Here is a 14965-nt window from a genome sequence, read left to right on the forward strand (position 1 = left end):
TTTCAAATGAACTCTAGAGATTATGCTTAAAATTATCTAATTGTTTAAACTAGACAATTTACCGAATCAATTGAACAATCAAGAGGTGTAAACAACCCAAATTTGCAATATAAACCTCATTGATACTCAAATCTAGAATGAGAACTTAATTATAAATTTAATTAACAACATAAAAGCTTGTAAACATAAATTGCAACAAATATCAAGAACAAGTTAAATCCAAATAGTAATCTAGTCCAAGAATAAAAATAGTAATAATCTAGAACTAAATTATCTCAAAAACAATACAACTCAAAATTACTTAAATTAAAACTAAATAATTTCAAGCTTTTTGAATACAAAAATTAAATAGAGTCGCTGTCCTATGGTTTTGAAGTGCTAGTCTATCAAGGCTCTAGCTCTCTTTATACTTCTCCAAAGTTTTCTCCAAGCTAACTCAAACTCCCATGAAAACCACCCTTCCTCCAAGCTTAAACCTAGCATTAATATGTTTGTGTTGCAACTTATAACAACAATAAAACCTTATCCCATTAAGTAGGGTCAACTACATGTTTGTGTTAATTTAAAAAAAAAAAAAAACAAAAGAAACATTGAGGTTTGTTTTATTTATTTACTTGTTTTTAATAGAATGTATTCTGTTTTCTTTATAAATATCGTTTTTATAGAGCTAGTTTGTAAATTTCTTGATCATCACCATACATATTTTCTTATTGAACATGGGCATATATGAATAGTAAAACTTCTGATTTGAAAACGAGTGGGTAATGACCAATCATTCAGCGGAAGATATATAAATCATGCTTAAAACATGGTTTTTGACTAAATGCCTTCCTTAAGTAATCCTCATCAGAGTCCTCATACTATAATTTGGTAAACATGACTGATAGAAACAGATTGCAAGTATTTACATTATGTATCTGAGAAGAAGATCACTAGGTAAAATCCTTATCTTTCTCAAAATCGCTTTCAGGAGATTGAAAAGGGCTAGAATAAGCATCAATAAGCATCTTGACAACACCTCTCATAGAAGGACGCAAAGAAGGGAGCTTAGTTGTGCACTGGATAGCAACCTTCAAGACCTTAATCATTTCATCTTCAACAGACTCAGATGCTATTTTATCATCAAGGATCTTGATAGCGCTTTCACGGGCATTCAGATTAGTCATAGCCCAATATACAATATCCTTCCCCTCTCCATAATCCTCCTCAATGGGTTCCCTTCCTGTAAGTAATTCTAGCAACACCACTCCAAAGCTATACACATCACTCTTTTCAGTAACTTGGCGTGTGTAAGCAAGCTCTGCAAGAAAAGAGTATATTATGTCAGTGTTAGAAGTTAATTTGACAATGTTCCAGGTAATGTTTATAAAGAAAGCAGAAGTTCAAGACACTCATAGGAAAAAATTGATGCTTTGTAATCCCAGTGTTAGTTGTGTATTTTTACAGTTTAAAGAGGACCACAAAAAGGGGACCAAATACTTCAGCCATACCCGGGCCGTATTTGCAGGTTCATTAATTAAGTTTAAAAAAATCACATCTGTTTTGCGGAGGCATTTGAAACCTTAACATGGTTTGTTCAAAAAACAATTGAAACTAAGCCTTTTCAATGTCATTTTATTTGCATTCAATCATAATTTTAAGATTTAAAGCAATGATCTCATAGCAGATGCAGCTGCAGATGTTTCAAATACACTTTTCTGTGTAAAAAATTAAATGGGATTCACTTTGATCCTTTGTCAAGAGACATTTATTTCCATTGTTATAAATGAATATGAATAATATCAGCAGTGAAGATACACAAATCGCTATGAAGAGTGAGATATTCAGAATAATTCTAAGTCCATGGTTTCTATGCATTAGGACACTTCTTTTTATTGCTATGGGTATCAAAAGTAAAATAGAGAGAAAATTATTTGTGAACCAAAATGAAATATATCAGAGCTAGAAAGTGTTAGTGAGAAAGGGAGAAAGTAGGGAGGAAAGAATACAATTTTATGCAGTGTTCCCTACAACTTCTCTGCTCATTAGATGAAAGTGATTAAAGGACATGAGAATGGAGGATCATGATCGAATTGGACGACTAAAAAATGAAATTAACTTTGAATTAAAAGTAAATAAACTGGGATGCATTTAAAATGTATTTTGCAGCAAAGTCTACATCAGATTGTCCTATATATAGGTCTAACCAAATCCACATATGATAAAACACACAGCGTCAATATAGGAAAAACTTCAAGAGCATAAACAGAACGATGCTTTTATTTGATAAAAATCCTTACCTGGAGCAATATAACCATGAGTGCCAGCAAGACAGCTAAAACCCAGCTGTTGATCAGTTCTTTCTGCAAATTTGGCAACCCCAAAATCAGCAATTTTCGCCTCATAATCCTCATCCAGCAAAATGTTACTAGATTTTATGTCTCTGTGAATGATAGGTGGAGAACAATCATGATGTAAATAGGCAATTCCTTTTGCAGTGCCCAGTGCAATTTTATATCTCTGGTACCAATCCAATTCTGGTTTCCCACCCTTCATCTGTCGGTGAAGAGCTTGAAAAAGATTACCATTTGGCATGAACTCTAACACCAAGTAGTTTGATCCTCCTTTGAACAAAGAAGCATAAAGCTTAAGTATATTTCTATGCCTGATTTTTCCCAAAGTCTCCATCTCTGCCGCCAAAATTTTTACGCTATCTCCTTTCCATAGTTGTTTTACAGCCACCGTGGAACCATTTTTCTTCAAGTCAACTCGATATACCTTTCCAGTACCACCAGTTCCAATCAAATTATCTTCATCCAAATTACATATTTCATTCACATCAAGATCAACTTGGTGGAAAGAAGCAATTTTCCATTTTGAATCTGTTTCCTTTTGATCTTGCAAGTTTTTCTCCAGGTCTGCTTTTTCATGCTTGATGCTTCCGTAACTCACAAGCAACACGGCCAACACTACAACCAAGACAGAAGCAGTGACGCAAAGAATTACTACCTTATCAGCGAAGACCCTTTTCTGACCATGTATGCTTGTACAAATGTTGAATTCGGAATTCACTAGAGTTTTTGAATTTTGTTCAACACAAAGTGCTGGGTTTCCAACAAAAGCTTCATCACCACCAATGATTAGAAGATTGTTTGGAATTCTCCCAGACAACTGGTTTTTGGAAAAATCAATCGAGCTCAATTTCATTGACACTAAGCTTTCTGGGATTGAGCCTGTAAGTTTGTTGCCAGATAGATTAAGAGAGTTCAATGAGCTCATAAGTGAAACTGACTGAGGGATAGTGCCAGTTAGAAAATTCCGAGCAACATTCAAGTCCACTAGCCTTGTACAATTACAAAGTTCCGCAGGTATTGATCCAGTTAATACATTCTCTTCTAGATGAAAAGAAGACAATTGCTTAAGAGCTCCAATTTCGGCTGGTATTTCACCATGAAAATTGTTGTTGCTCAAATATAGCTTCTCCAAATTCATCAGCTTACCAAGTTGTGCAGGAAGCTTACCCGAAAACTTGTTCTTTGTTAGAACTAACTGGCTTAAGCTAGAGGAAAGCCCAATTTTTGGAGATATAGAGCCATCAAAATTATTGTCAGCCAAATCAATTATCTTCACAAATGGAAGTGCCCACAGCTCATTTGGAATTTTTCCAGACAAGCGATTCCTGCTCACCCTGAATCTCTCCACTGATTTACATGTAACATAAGTCTCAGGCAATTCACCGGAGAAATTATTTTGCAAAGCAAGCAAAAATTTCAATTTTCTGTTTTCACACAAGAACTTTGGAAAATCACCTGAAAATTGATTCTCCGATATATCAATGCTATCCAGTGGTGAAAATCGGCCAAAATTTTCTGGAATTTTCCCAGAGAAGCTGTTTCGATAGATTGAGAATCCAACAAGATGTTGCATATCTCCAAACCCAGCAGGAAGTTCTCCCGAAAAGTTGTTTTCATAGAGCTGAAAAACAACCAAATTCTCCATAGTACCGATCACCTCTGGCAATTCGCCATATAAATGGTTCATTGAAATGTCAATCTCTTCAAGCTTGGTCAAGTTTGCCAGCTCAGCTGGGATTTTCCCAGTTAAGGTATTTGAGAAAAGCTCAATCTTACGAAGATTTTCCAACTTCCAAATTGACTGGGAAAGTTTCCCTGAGATCATGTTTCTCGAGATATCCAGTGTCTCCAGAGCCTTCATTTCATAAACTGATTCTGGAATCTCTCCTCTCAAATGAGAACCACCAAGATAGAGCCAAGTCAAGTTCTTCAGATTGCCAAGAGTCTCAGGAACTTCACTCTCAATATATTCATTTTCCCCAAGCCCCAGCGAAACGAGACCAGTCAGGTTTCCGACCCAGCTTGGGAATTCGCCGGAAAAGTAGTTTGCGGAGAGGTCAAGAACTTTGAGATTTCTCATCACAGACAAGTCTGGGATAATCCCAACCATATCATTTTCTGTTAGGTTCAAAACTCTAAGGTTGCTGCAGTTGCTTACTTCAAATGGAAGCTTCCCAGAAATAAAATTTGATGCGAGTGACAGAACTCGGAGGTTCTCGAGAGCAAAAATTGATGCGAAAATCTCCCCGGAAAGGGACTTGTTTTCCAGCGAAATTCCTACGACTTTCCCGGAAAATCTATCACAAGTAACTCCATGGAATTCACAGGGAGACTCTGAATCTGTCCAGGAAGCCAAAGAATCCAAAGGGTCCTTCAAATGCTTCTTGAACTGAAGGAGAGCCTCTGTTTCTACGCTTACAGGCATACATGGCGGGAAAATGATGAACAGAATCGTAAAGAAACGAAACAAGAAAAAGCGTTTCTTGGTCATTAGGAAGAGAGCAAAATGATCAGTTTCTTCCAAAGCAAAGAGAAGAATAGTATTAATGTCTAAGCAGTGGCGAATGATCAACGCACCATTATTGCAGATGGGTCTCCATCCTCCAATGTCGAAATAGCTCAGTGACCAAGAAATCCATTCCCTGCATGAATAATGAATAAAATATACCTATTAAAAGATAAACTTCTGTTCAGTTAAATAAGTAATTCTCCATTTAAAATTAAATAATATTATTTCTTTTTTAATATAAAAACTGAATAACTAATTTAAAAATATTAAATGAATTAGTTAAGTGGGCTATTTATTATAAAAATGTGTTAATATTTTAAATTTTTTTTAATTATGTGTATTGAAACTTCGTAATATAGAAGAAAGTGACTTAAATCTTATACTTATAACAAAATCCAATCCTGAATTAGCTCTTATATTAAAGAAAGGGATAGTAATAAAAATAACTGATATTTATTGCTTTTTTTAAAAATTCATAAATAAAAGATTATAAGTATTATTAAAAATAAAATAATAAGGCATAAAATGTTTTTATCAAAATATTAGGCTTTCTATTACATTAAATTATATAAAACTTTACCTTAAATTCCAATTTTGGCACCTAACGGTTTAATATCCTATAGGAGAAAGTGGTACCTAATCTGATATTTTATAAATATAGTTAAATAATTAAAATTCCATTGTTTCAAAAAGTTTATTAATAATTTGTGAATTGACAAAAACAAATATTAAATAGCAAATAATATGAAATTTACTGCAATGACGAGTTTGAAATAAGAATATTTTTAATCATTTAACTACTTGTACAAAATGTCAGATCATGCGTTTTTTTTTTCTATCTTGAATTTTGAAGTGTCGGATGCCTAAATTGGGATTTCACAACTTTCATGTTTTTTGTCCTTTTCCCTTAATATTATTATTAAGAGATTAAGTAATAATTAATGTTTAAACATTTTATAGTTAGGGATCCGTATAATCTATCATTGCCTAAAAAATCTACGATGGAAACAAAAGGTAACGTTGAAACGTCAATTTTTGTTTGTTTGTAGCCGTGGAAACAGTAAACTGTAGTACCGCCATTGCTATAATTGAAATCCAAGAAAAATAGCATGCTTGGAAGTTACTCTTCTGGCTTCCATCATTTTTACTTTTTGCATAATTGGTTTAATCTACCAAATTTGCCCTTAAAGCAAAGAACACCTAATTATGGGTAAGTTAGAGTAGCATTATTTTTAAATCATTGCAGCCAATTAGCAATCATGGAAACTTTTAGGGAATAATTCATTACATTCTAATTAATCCGTGAGCTTTTCTCAATGTACAACATGCTGCAATTTCAATTCTGTATGACATTCTTTTGGCTTTCTCTCCATCTCCAAGAAAAAGAGAATAGAATGGATAAAATATTCCCAAAAAAGGAATAAATTTGATAAAAACGAATATTTTGTTTTCATTACATGTTAGTAAAAAGTGATTCCAACATACTAACCTATTAAATAGTCGGATTTTACTTCTAAAACATTTTAACCTGTAAAACTTCTCAATATAAGGCATAACGATTTACTTCATTCGAAAGCTTTCACTTGGCCTCTTACAGGTCAGAAGACTCTATAAGTGATCCTCTCCTTAAACATTACTTTCTCAATAATAAAAGCACCAGTATAACAATCATAAACACAAAACAAATTTATCCTAAAAGACTATCATGTTAGGTGGGAGAGCTCCTTAAATTTGTAAATCCTACTTCACTTGTGATGCTTCTATATAGAACTCACAACAAATTAAAATTTTTAAAATAAATGTGAAATATAATCTCCCTCAAGTGCAATTTGGGCGCTGGTTTTGGGTCTTTTTCACTCTTCCGCCGGAAAATTACATAACCTGGAGAGTTGAGAGAGATCGTAAACTTGGGGGGGAAATGGAGAAGGATTTTAGCAGATGAAACTAATGGGTATTCACTTTTCAAGGTGAAGAAAAGGATAAAAATTATGGGAAAGATGGGTAAGAAATCCGAGTGGGAAGTTTCAACGAGGTTAATTAATTGTGAGCAAAGAAAAGGCTAGAAGTGGGAGCAAAGTTTGAAAGTGAAATTTGGGGGCAAAACGTTAGTGGTAGTTGGTGAGAGTTGTGATCCAAGAAAAGACAAAGAGAATCCAACTAAGCAAATTGTCATTCACCAGTAGGTAGAGACAAAAATATTAATATTATGAAAATTTAATTGGGAGATTTTTTTTTTTTTGGACTCAAATTGGGAGATTAATTACCTTTGAATCTGTCCAAAGCAAAAGAGAACAAACTAGGAGGAAGGTGATTGCTTAAGTTACAGAAAATTTCAAAGGCCTTGGCTTTGCGTTGGGAAGAGTGAGTGAGCCTTTTTGGAGAAGCGTGGGGTCAAGCGGAATTAATAAGAGTGGGCTTTACAGACTGGAATTTTGGTGTTGTGTGTGTGCCTCTCACACCTTTCATGTTTCTGAATTTGATGTTCATCCCGTGATAGGCCGCAGAAAAGACGTGCGATTGTTGCATTAGCTGCATTCTCTTCATGTTTTCCACAATCTATGACATGTTTTTGGGGAAATAGGTTGAATCTACGATGGTACAACTTCACAAAATATTTCTCATAAAAATTTCTATTAATGCTTTCAAGGCGAGAATGGGTTTTTTTTCTTTTCAATTATTAAGCGAAGAAAAACTTATTATTAAAATGAGTTAATGTGTTTTGCTCAAAAAAAAAAAAAAAGAGTTCATGTGTAATTTTAATAATTAAGTTTGTGAAAATCCCATATAAATACCATTTGAATTCTAAAATTTTAAATTAGTCATTCTAATTTGACAATGAACAAATAAGTTTACAGGTATTAAATTGTGATTTACAAATTTTGACAAATTACCTCCATTTCTTTTGTCTCGTTCCTTTTTGTTTTCTGTCCCTTCAAGTTTTTTTTTTGTTACAGAAAAGTTAGGTGAATTGGATCCCAGGAGCTCACCAGGGTCAGGACATACTTCTGACTCAAAGAATGCTTACAGAAGTACTTATAGATCACCCACCAATAAGTTTCTCACGTCGGCGGTGGGATTCGAACTCACGACCTTATAGGTTATGAACTGACTCCTTACCAACTGAACTGGTCTCTCGCTTCAAGTCGTAGAATCAGGAAGAGATCTTTTGTTTTCCTGCAGGTCCTCTTTCTTCATTGAGGGGTGGTCCAACTGACAGACATTTGGGCATGAATTGTGGAAGGGTTTGGTTAATGTTAAAACATAAGATGCCCAAATTCTCTCTCCTTTTTCATTGCAAGCTTCCTTCCCCAGTTTCTAGTATTGGCCCAAAGCAATCCCATTAAGGGATTTCCAGATTAGGCCCGAGCAACAAGAAGAAAAAGAAAGCATGAAAAAAAAAAAAACCTATAGGAAAACGAACAAAATAAACGTACTTACTGGCATCTTTTTGGGTCAAAGACCAGCACTAATGCCCAAGCACAAGTGGAGAGAAGAAGTAGGGTTAAAGTAGGGGGAGAGAGGGGATGAAGAAGCACCCACAGAATAGGATAGCTTTATGCAAGATTTGAGAGTATTATAAGAAACTAATCTTCTAGTTTTGCAGCATTTTGCCTTAACTTCTTGTCTCTGTAATGGGGTTCATTTAGTTGAAAATTTTGGGAGTATATTGGTTAACTTTCTACTAGCTTCTAGTGAAGTTGTTCTTAAAGTCTGCTATCTTGTTAGTCTTCATTTTTTGCTACATTCTATTAATTCAGGAATAAGTACTAAATTTCATTACCTGAGCAATAAATTTTGATGCTTGAGTAGTAAATAATCCTAGTTGTTTTGTGCTAAAATGACAACAATTAGGATGTGAATGAATATATTTGTATTAATAATGACAACTTTTCTATGAGGCCAAAGAGGTTGACTTCTTATTGGAATTGGATTCATTTGTTAATGGAATTGACCAAATTTGTTATGGTAATGACTACATTGTTGTAAAGCAAATCTAGTTAAGTGGACTATGGGATTTACTACACTTCTTAAATGGGATTGACTACATATATTTTGATAATGACTAGATTATTGTGAAGAATATAATGAATGACTATGAAGTGGTGTTTTTGTATGAGGGGAAAATGTTATTGGAAGGAAAGCCAAGCAAAGAAGTGAAGAATAAATATATATTGTTTCGAAAAGAATTTCTTGAGTTGGGAAAGAAGTTTAATAATAGCACTTGTACAGACAAATGCATTGTCTAACTATACATTATTATCATATTTGACTTAAGATTGTAGACAAAATTCGTTTACAAAGATATATTTAATCATTATCATTGTATAGTTATTGATAATAAGTGCTAATTATGTTTACTTTTGGGTGTCATTATAATAAAGGTAGCTTTTGACAATGTTTGTGAAGTGATTAACAACTTTCGAATCAAGATACCAATTTCCATAATGCATTTAGCAACTTCTTTATTTGTTGTAACACCTTAATTTTAGACTATACATAAAGCCAAAACATGTCAATTGAAACCACTTTGCATGACATTAAGCTTGGAAAACTATATTTTGAAAAATTACTTTCTTGGGTTACTATTCATTTGGTAACCCTAAAAATATTGTCAACTTTAAAAATTCATAAGTAATTCTAAAAAAATTGAAATGAGATTATTTCAAGTTTTATTTGAAACTCATTCAATTCTCTATGGAGGAAAAATATCATTGGTCAAATATTGAATCTATTCGGGCTCCATTTTCCTTCCAAAAATTACTGTTTATTTGATCAATTTTTATTTTCTAGCTTTTTGCCTAAATTTCAAAAATTATATCTTTTCAGACAAAACTCCAATTCAGATGATCTACTACTTCATTTGAAGTTTAAAATATGATATCTAAGTCTACCAAAATTTACAACCAGATTCCATCATTTGGTCATAAAAGTCGTAGTCTCAAAGGTAGGGTTTTACAAACAATTTTATCTCATTTAATTGTTCGAACTTGTGAAGTTTGATTTCTAACTCCCATTTTTACTAAAAACCATTCATACCATCATTGATCATATAGCACAATACCTCCCACGAAGTGGCAGTAACCATCCATTCAAGCATCCATCACAACATACATTACATAGTCCATTTAATCCATTATACCAAACACATAAAACTTCATAGCATTTTATGTAAAATCCCTTCTCAAGCTTCCAAACCTTTTCTTTTCTTCTTTGAAGAGTCATCTCCTAGTAGGATCAATTGTATATAAAATGGGTGAGATTTTAAGAAAATCCTATTTAGGCCCAAAAGTTACTAGGGTCAGGCATGACTTTGCCCTTCAAATTGGAAACAAGCCTAAAAAAGCTGGCCCTAATGGGTCGATGGCCTAAATGGGTTGTCCTGTGTTTTATTTTTTTTATTCTTTTAAAATTATTTATATAATGCCAATATGATTCTTTTTTTTTTGTAATTTTAATGACATTGCAACTATTTAGTTATTCCTATATTTTTAAAATTGAATTTCACAAAACGGTTTGATTTACTTAGTTTTAGACAATGATTTGTTCAATTGAAAAACTTTTAAAAAATGAACTAATTTAGACTCTAGATAATTATTTGATTTATATTATATGTGTTAATATTTTTAAACTATATATATAATAAGAGAGTATTTTTATAATTATATAACTTGTGATTCTATAACTTGAATTAAAAATTTATGAGTTTCAATAGTAATGTATCTTAAATTAAAGTAAAATAACAACTGCACCATAAAACTTGAAAGTAAAATACATTTGAAGTAGAAAACTTTGATGTTTTTGTCACCCAAGAAGAGCCTACTCATAGTAAAGCAAAATCAAATATTGTAGATAGTGATGAAAGACATATTGATGATATTGCTATTGTTTAGTGTTTAGGTTGTGCTTTGTATAATGTTTAGGACAATGGCTTTATTTGGTTTAATTTTGGAAGTTTGGACAATAATTTAGCATTTTGTTTTTCTGAGATTTTTTGCTTTAAGTTATCCATATCAAAATGTGTAAAAAGATTTTAAAAATTTTTTTAATGGACCTAAAGGCTCGCGGGTCAATCCGAGCCTACCTATATATGGGTTGAATTTTGTTCAATAGATACTTTTTGAAACATGGGCCTAAATGGGCTAGCCATTTAACTACTGATTTAGTCCTCCTCTATGGTGTCAACTTGATATAGAAAAAAGGCATAAGTCTCCCTTTAGGCGATTTGGTAATTTGTAGTCTTAAACGTGAATTTCTCTTGCTTACGCTTTCCTTTCAAATGTATTGTATGAACCAGTGGACCAACTCTTTCATTTTAATACATGATTTTGTGTTACTGTAGAATATTAGGGTAGGACTTCTCGTCAGTGTTATCTATCCTAGCGGCTATCTTCATTTGCAAGAGGAAGCTACAGATCCTGTTAGATTCAGTATTATGATGATAACAAAACTAGATAAAACCAGATAAGAGATTATTTTCTAGGAGAACTAAAATAATAATAACGTATGAATATCTTACTTAGTAAGTGACTTCCTGCATTCCTATTTCAACCCGAGTTAGTCTCAATGTTAACCTGAGGCCTCAGTCATTTGTGACTTTTCCGAAAGTATACTTGCTTTTTTTTTTTTTTTAACCCGATTCAAACTAACTCAACTCTCGTCCCAATGCTCTATCATATAGAAAATTATAGGTTAGTCATAGTTCTAGTCTTAAAAATTATGGGCTCATCTTGTCCAAATCATAATCAACTCAGATGTGAAGTTCAGGTTCATTTTGATCGAATAAAATTTGTGTGAGATAATAATCACTACTATTCAGAAAAACAATTACAAGAGCGCTTTAATTTTAACCCATGGGAGGGTTTCGTTCTATAAGCACTTTGGTATGTTTCGCCTCAACAGACTCTTTGTTATAGGCACTCATAGACATTCTCTATGGTAGTGAATTAAATTTTGTCATTATTGTTCTGAATTCTCTTCTCCTCACTACAAAAAAAAAAAAAAAAACAACAATTTGGTATCAATGGAATTAGCAATGGAAATTTTATCATAGCTAAACTTACTGATGGATTAACAATGAAATTTGTCTTTCACTGAATTAATGACAAATTAGCAAAAGAATTCCATGTTGTCACTAAATTCTGCCCCTCATTTTTATCACTAATCCAATTTTTCTTGTTTCTTTTTATCATTAAATTCTACAGAAAGTGAATAAAATTTTGATATCTTATGAGTGTAAATGGTGCAGTTATCAATTTTTAATGATTTTTCAAGAAAAAATTGTACTTAAATTTGGGGTGTTGAGAGGGGGTGGCTGACAACCCAAATCCCATGAAAATATGCCTAGGATGGGAAACCAATTCCTTAGCTAAGAAAGCCACGGAACCTTATGAGGAATTAGATTTTAAAAGTAAGAAGTTTAAGTTTTGAAGGTAGAATGAGTAATCAAGATTCTAAATCTTGGATTGTCAAGGGATATGAGAGTTATTCTAGCATGTATGGGAAGTTTTATTAGAATAGCTATAAGAATTGGGGAAGAAACATGAATCACATTTTTGTGGCCTTAGATAATGTTTATTTGTCTTATTTTGGTAAGGATTTTCAGATTTAGTGTGGGAAGGAGTTTGAGCTTTTTCCTATGACAAAAACATGTCTAAACTTGTCAAGTCAAATTGTAACTCAAAAACAAAGCGCAACACTACAAAAAAAAAAAAAGAGCATTAGTGACGAAATTTAGCGACAGAATTTTATTTCATCATTAATTCCTCACAAATTTTGTCATTAAAATTAGCGATGGAATTTAGTGACGGAAAATTTACGTCGCTAAATTGATGACGGAATTTTATTCCGTCACTAAATTCTGTCACTAATTCTGTTTTAAATAATTAGTGACGGAAATTAGTGACAAAAAAAATTCTATCACTAATTTTTGTCACTAATCCATCACTAATTCCCATAACAAAACATTTTGTACGGAAATTAGTGATGAAATTTTTCCATTACTAATTTCTGTCACAATTCTGTCACTAATTTGTTGCAAAAAAATATAATATAAATATATAATAATTAGTTTTTAAACTGATTATTAAAATAAAAATATAATATATCATAATTTTTAAATAATATATTCTATAAAAATTAACAAATACAAATATTATAAAAGAAAATTAAAATTAAAATATATAGGAAAAATTAACTTTTTGATCTTTTAAATTTTAACTCACTTATGACTCACTCTCTCAATTATGACTCAATATAACTCAGTCCTTGAACTTTTAACACGCTTATAGCTCAGTTCTTAATATTTCTACATTTAATAATTTAATTCTTATCATACATAATTTATTTTTAATCCTCAAATAATTATACTACATGGCATAAAAATATTATTTAACCCATTGAATATTGCACACGTGTCATCTAACTCAGCTGTTGAGCCAAAAAAAAAAAATCAGCTCGTCGTCTTCTCCTTCCTCTTCCAGAGGCACATCCGACTCGCTATTTTCTTCTTCCTCCTCACCTTTCTAGAGACCCAAGATACCCACCTTCAAGCATTGCAGTTTACGTTGCACAGATTATCGTGTGCTCCTATGCAAAGGTGATCTCCACTTTTTACCTTTTCTTACAGGAAATTATGGAATTTGTAATTCTAGATTGGATCACTTCAGATTTATGCAGTCTGCATGGGAAGCAAAAATGGAGAAGACCCAGACAAAATTATGAAGCAGCGCCATCAAATTATTGCTTCTATAATTCATACTGGTTTTGTTTTAGATTAATTTAGATGCTGTACAGTCGCATGTGTGTCTCTGGAAAGGTGAGGAGGAAGAAGAGATTCCAGGAGAGAGTGAAGAAGTAGATTAGGCTCTGAAACGGTAAGGAGGAAGGAGAAGACGATGATGAGCTGATTTTTTTTTTTTTGGCTTAATAAATTTATTAAATACATATGAGCTGAGTTGGATCATATGTGTGCAGTTTTAACAGTGTTAGATAATTTTTTCCCGCCACGTAGAATAATTATTTGAGGATTAAAAATAAATTATGTATGATAACGATTAAATTATTAAATATGAAAAGATTACGAACTAAGTTACAAGCGAGTTAAAGGTTTGGAGACTGATTATAAGTGAGTTAAAATATGAAAGACCAAAAAATTAATTTTTCCAAATATATAATATACTTATTATTTCATTAAATATTTGAATAAAAATATAAATTATTAGAAATTTTTTACTAAATTACAAAAATTAAATTCAAATAAAGAATAATATATTAAATTATATATTATATATTAAATTCTGTATATAGTATTTATTATATATATTTGTATTTGTTATTAAAAATATTTTATATATTTAGTTTTGCATACAAATTGTGCAGGATGTCTTAGGTTTGAACCAACACTCCTTCACAAATTTAGCCAATTTTTGACATGGCAATAATGTGGACAAGGCGATGACGTGGCAGCTCATAATGATAAACAGGTAGTAATAACGAAGGTACAAAAAACCGGACCGAACCGGCCGGTTTAGACCGGAAACCGGTGAACCGGCCACTTGTCCGGTCCGAATCACACTCTAAACCGGCTAAAAACTGAACCGGTGTCAACCGATCCAAACCGGTATCAACCGGTAAAAACTCGGATAACCCACTGGTTGGGTGGGTTACCCGGTTCTCTGTAAAATCATTTTCGAACGCTGAAATGGAGCCAGCGATGGAAGATCTAAGAAGAAGAGGTGGACAATGATAGAAGAGAAAGAGAAATGGAGACTCAGGCATTGATGGGGATTGGCCAGTGAAGGTGAAGGTTACCAGATCCAAAAAAAGTGGGAAAGAGATGAGCTCGATGATGGCTAGAGATGAGGTCGCTGGGAGAAGAAGATGGAGGAGAGGTCGCCGGATGAAGAAGACGTAGATGAGTCGCCAAATCTGGGGAGGAAGAAGACGGAGATGAGGTCGCCTTACAGCTGCTTCGCTTCAGCAAAATAGTGAGGCTGTACTCTTCGCTCATCCAAGCTCTCTCCTTTTTGGAAGTTGACTGAAATTCAAAGTTTGGGGAATAAAGAAGAAAAGAGTTATGAAATTGAAATAAAATGCATCGAGAATAGGCTGGAAAGAAAGAGAC

At 32.8% G+C, this 14965-nt stretch overlaps 1 protein-coding gene across 1 annotated transcript; it reads right to left on the reverse strand.

Moving 5' to 3' along the window:
* Positions 1-762: 762 nt before the first annotated feature.
* LOC114747229 (receptor protein-tyrosine kinase CEPR2-like) lies at positions 763-4993 on the reverse strand. Its single transcript, XM_028935524.1, has 2 exons — positions 2280-4993; positions 763-1300 (listed from the first exon to the last, which is right to left on the reverse strand). The coding sequence occupies exons 1-2, from the start codon at positions 4822-4824 to the stop codon at positions 933-935; spliced, it is 2913 nt and encodes a 970-aa protein (XP_028791357.1). The 5' UTR covers positions 4825-4993; the 3' UTR covers positions 763-932.
* Positions 4994-14965: the final 9972 nt, after the last annotated feature.

The sequence above is a fragment of the Neltuma alba genome, unplaced genomic scaffold (genome assembly GCF_004799145.2).
Source record: "Neltuma alba isolate B1F8T4 unplaced genomic scaffold, ASM479914v2 tig00005267_pilon, whole genome shotgun sequence".
NCBI lineage: Eukaryota > Viridiplantae > Streptophyta > Magnoliopsida > Fabales > Fabaceae > Neltuma > Neltuma alba.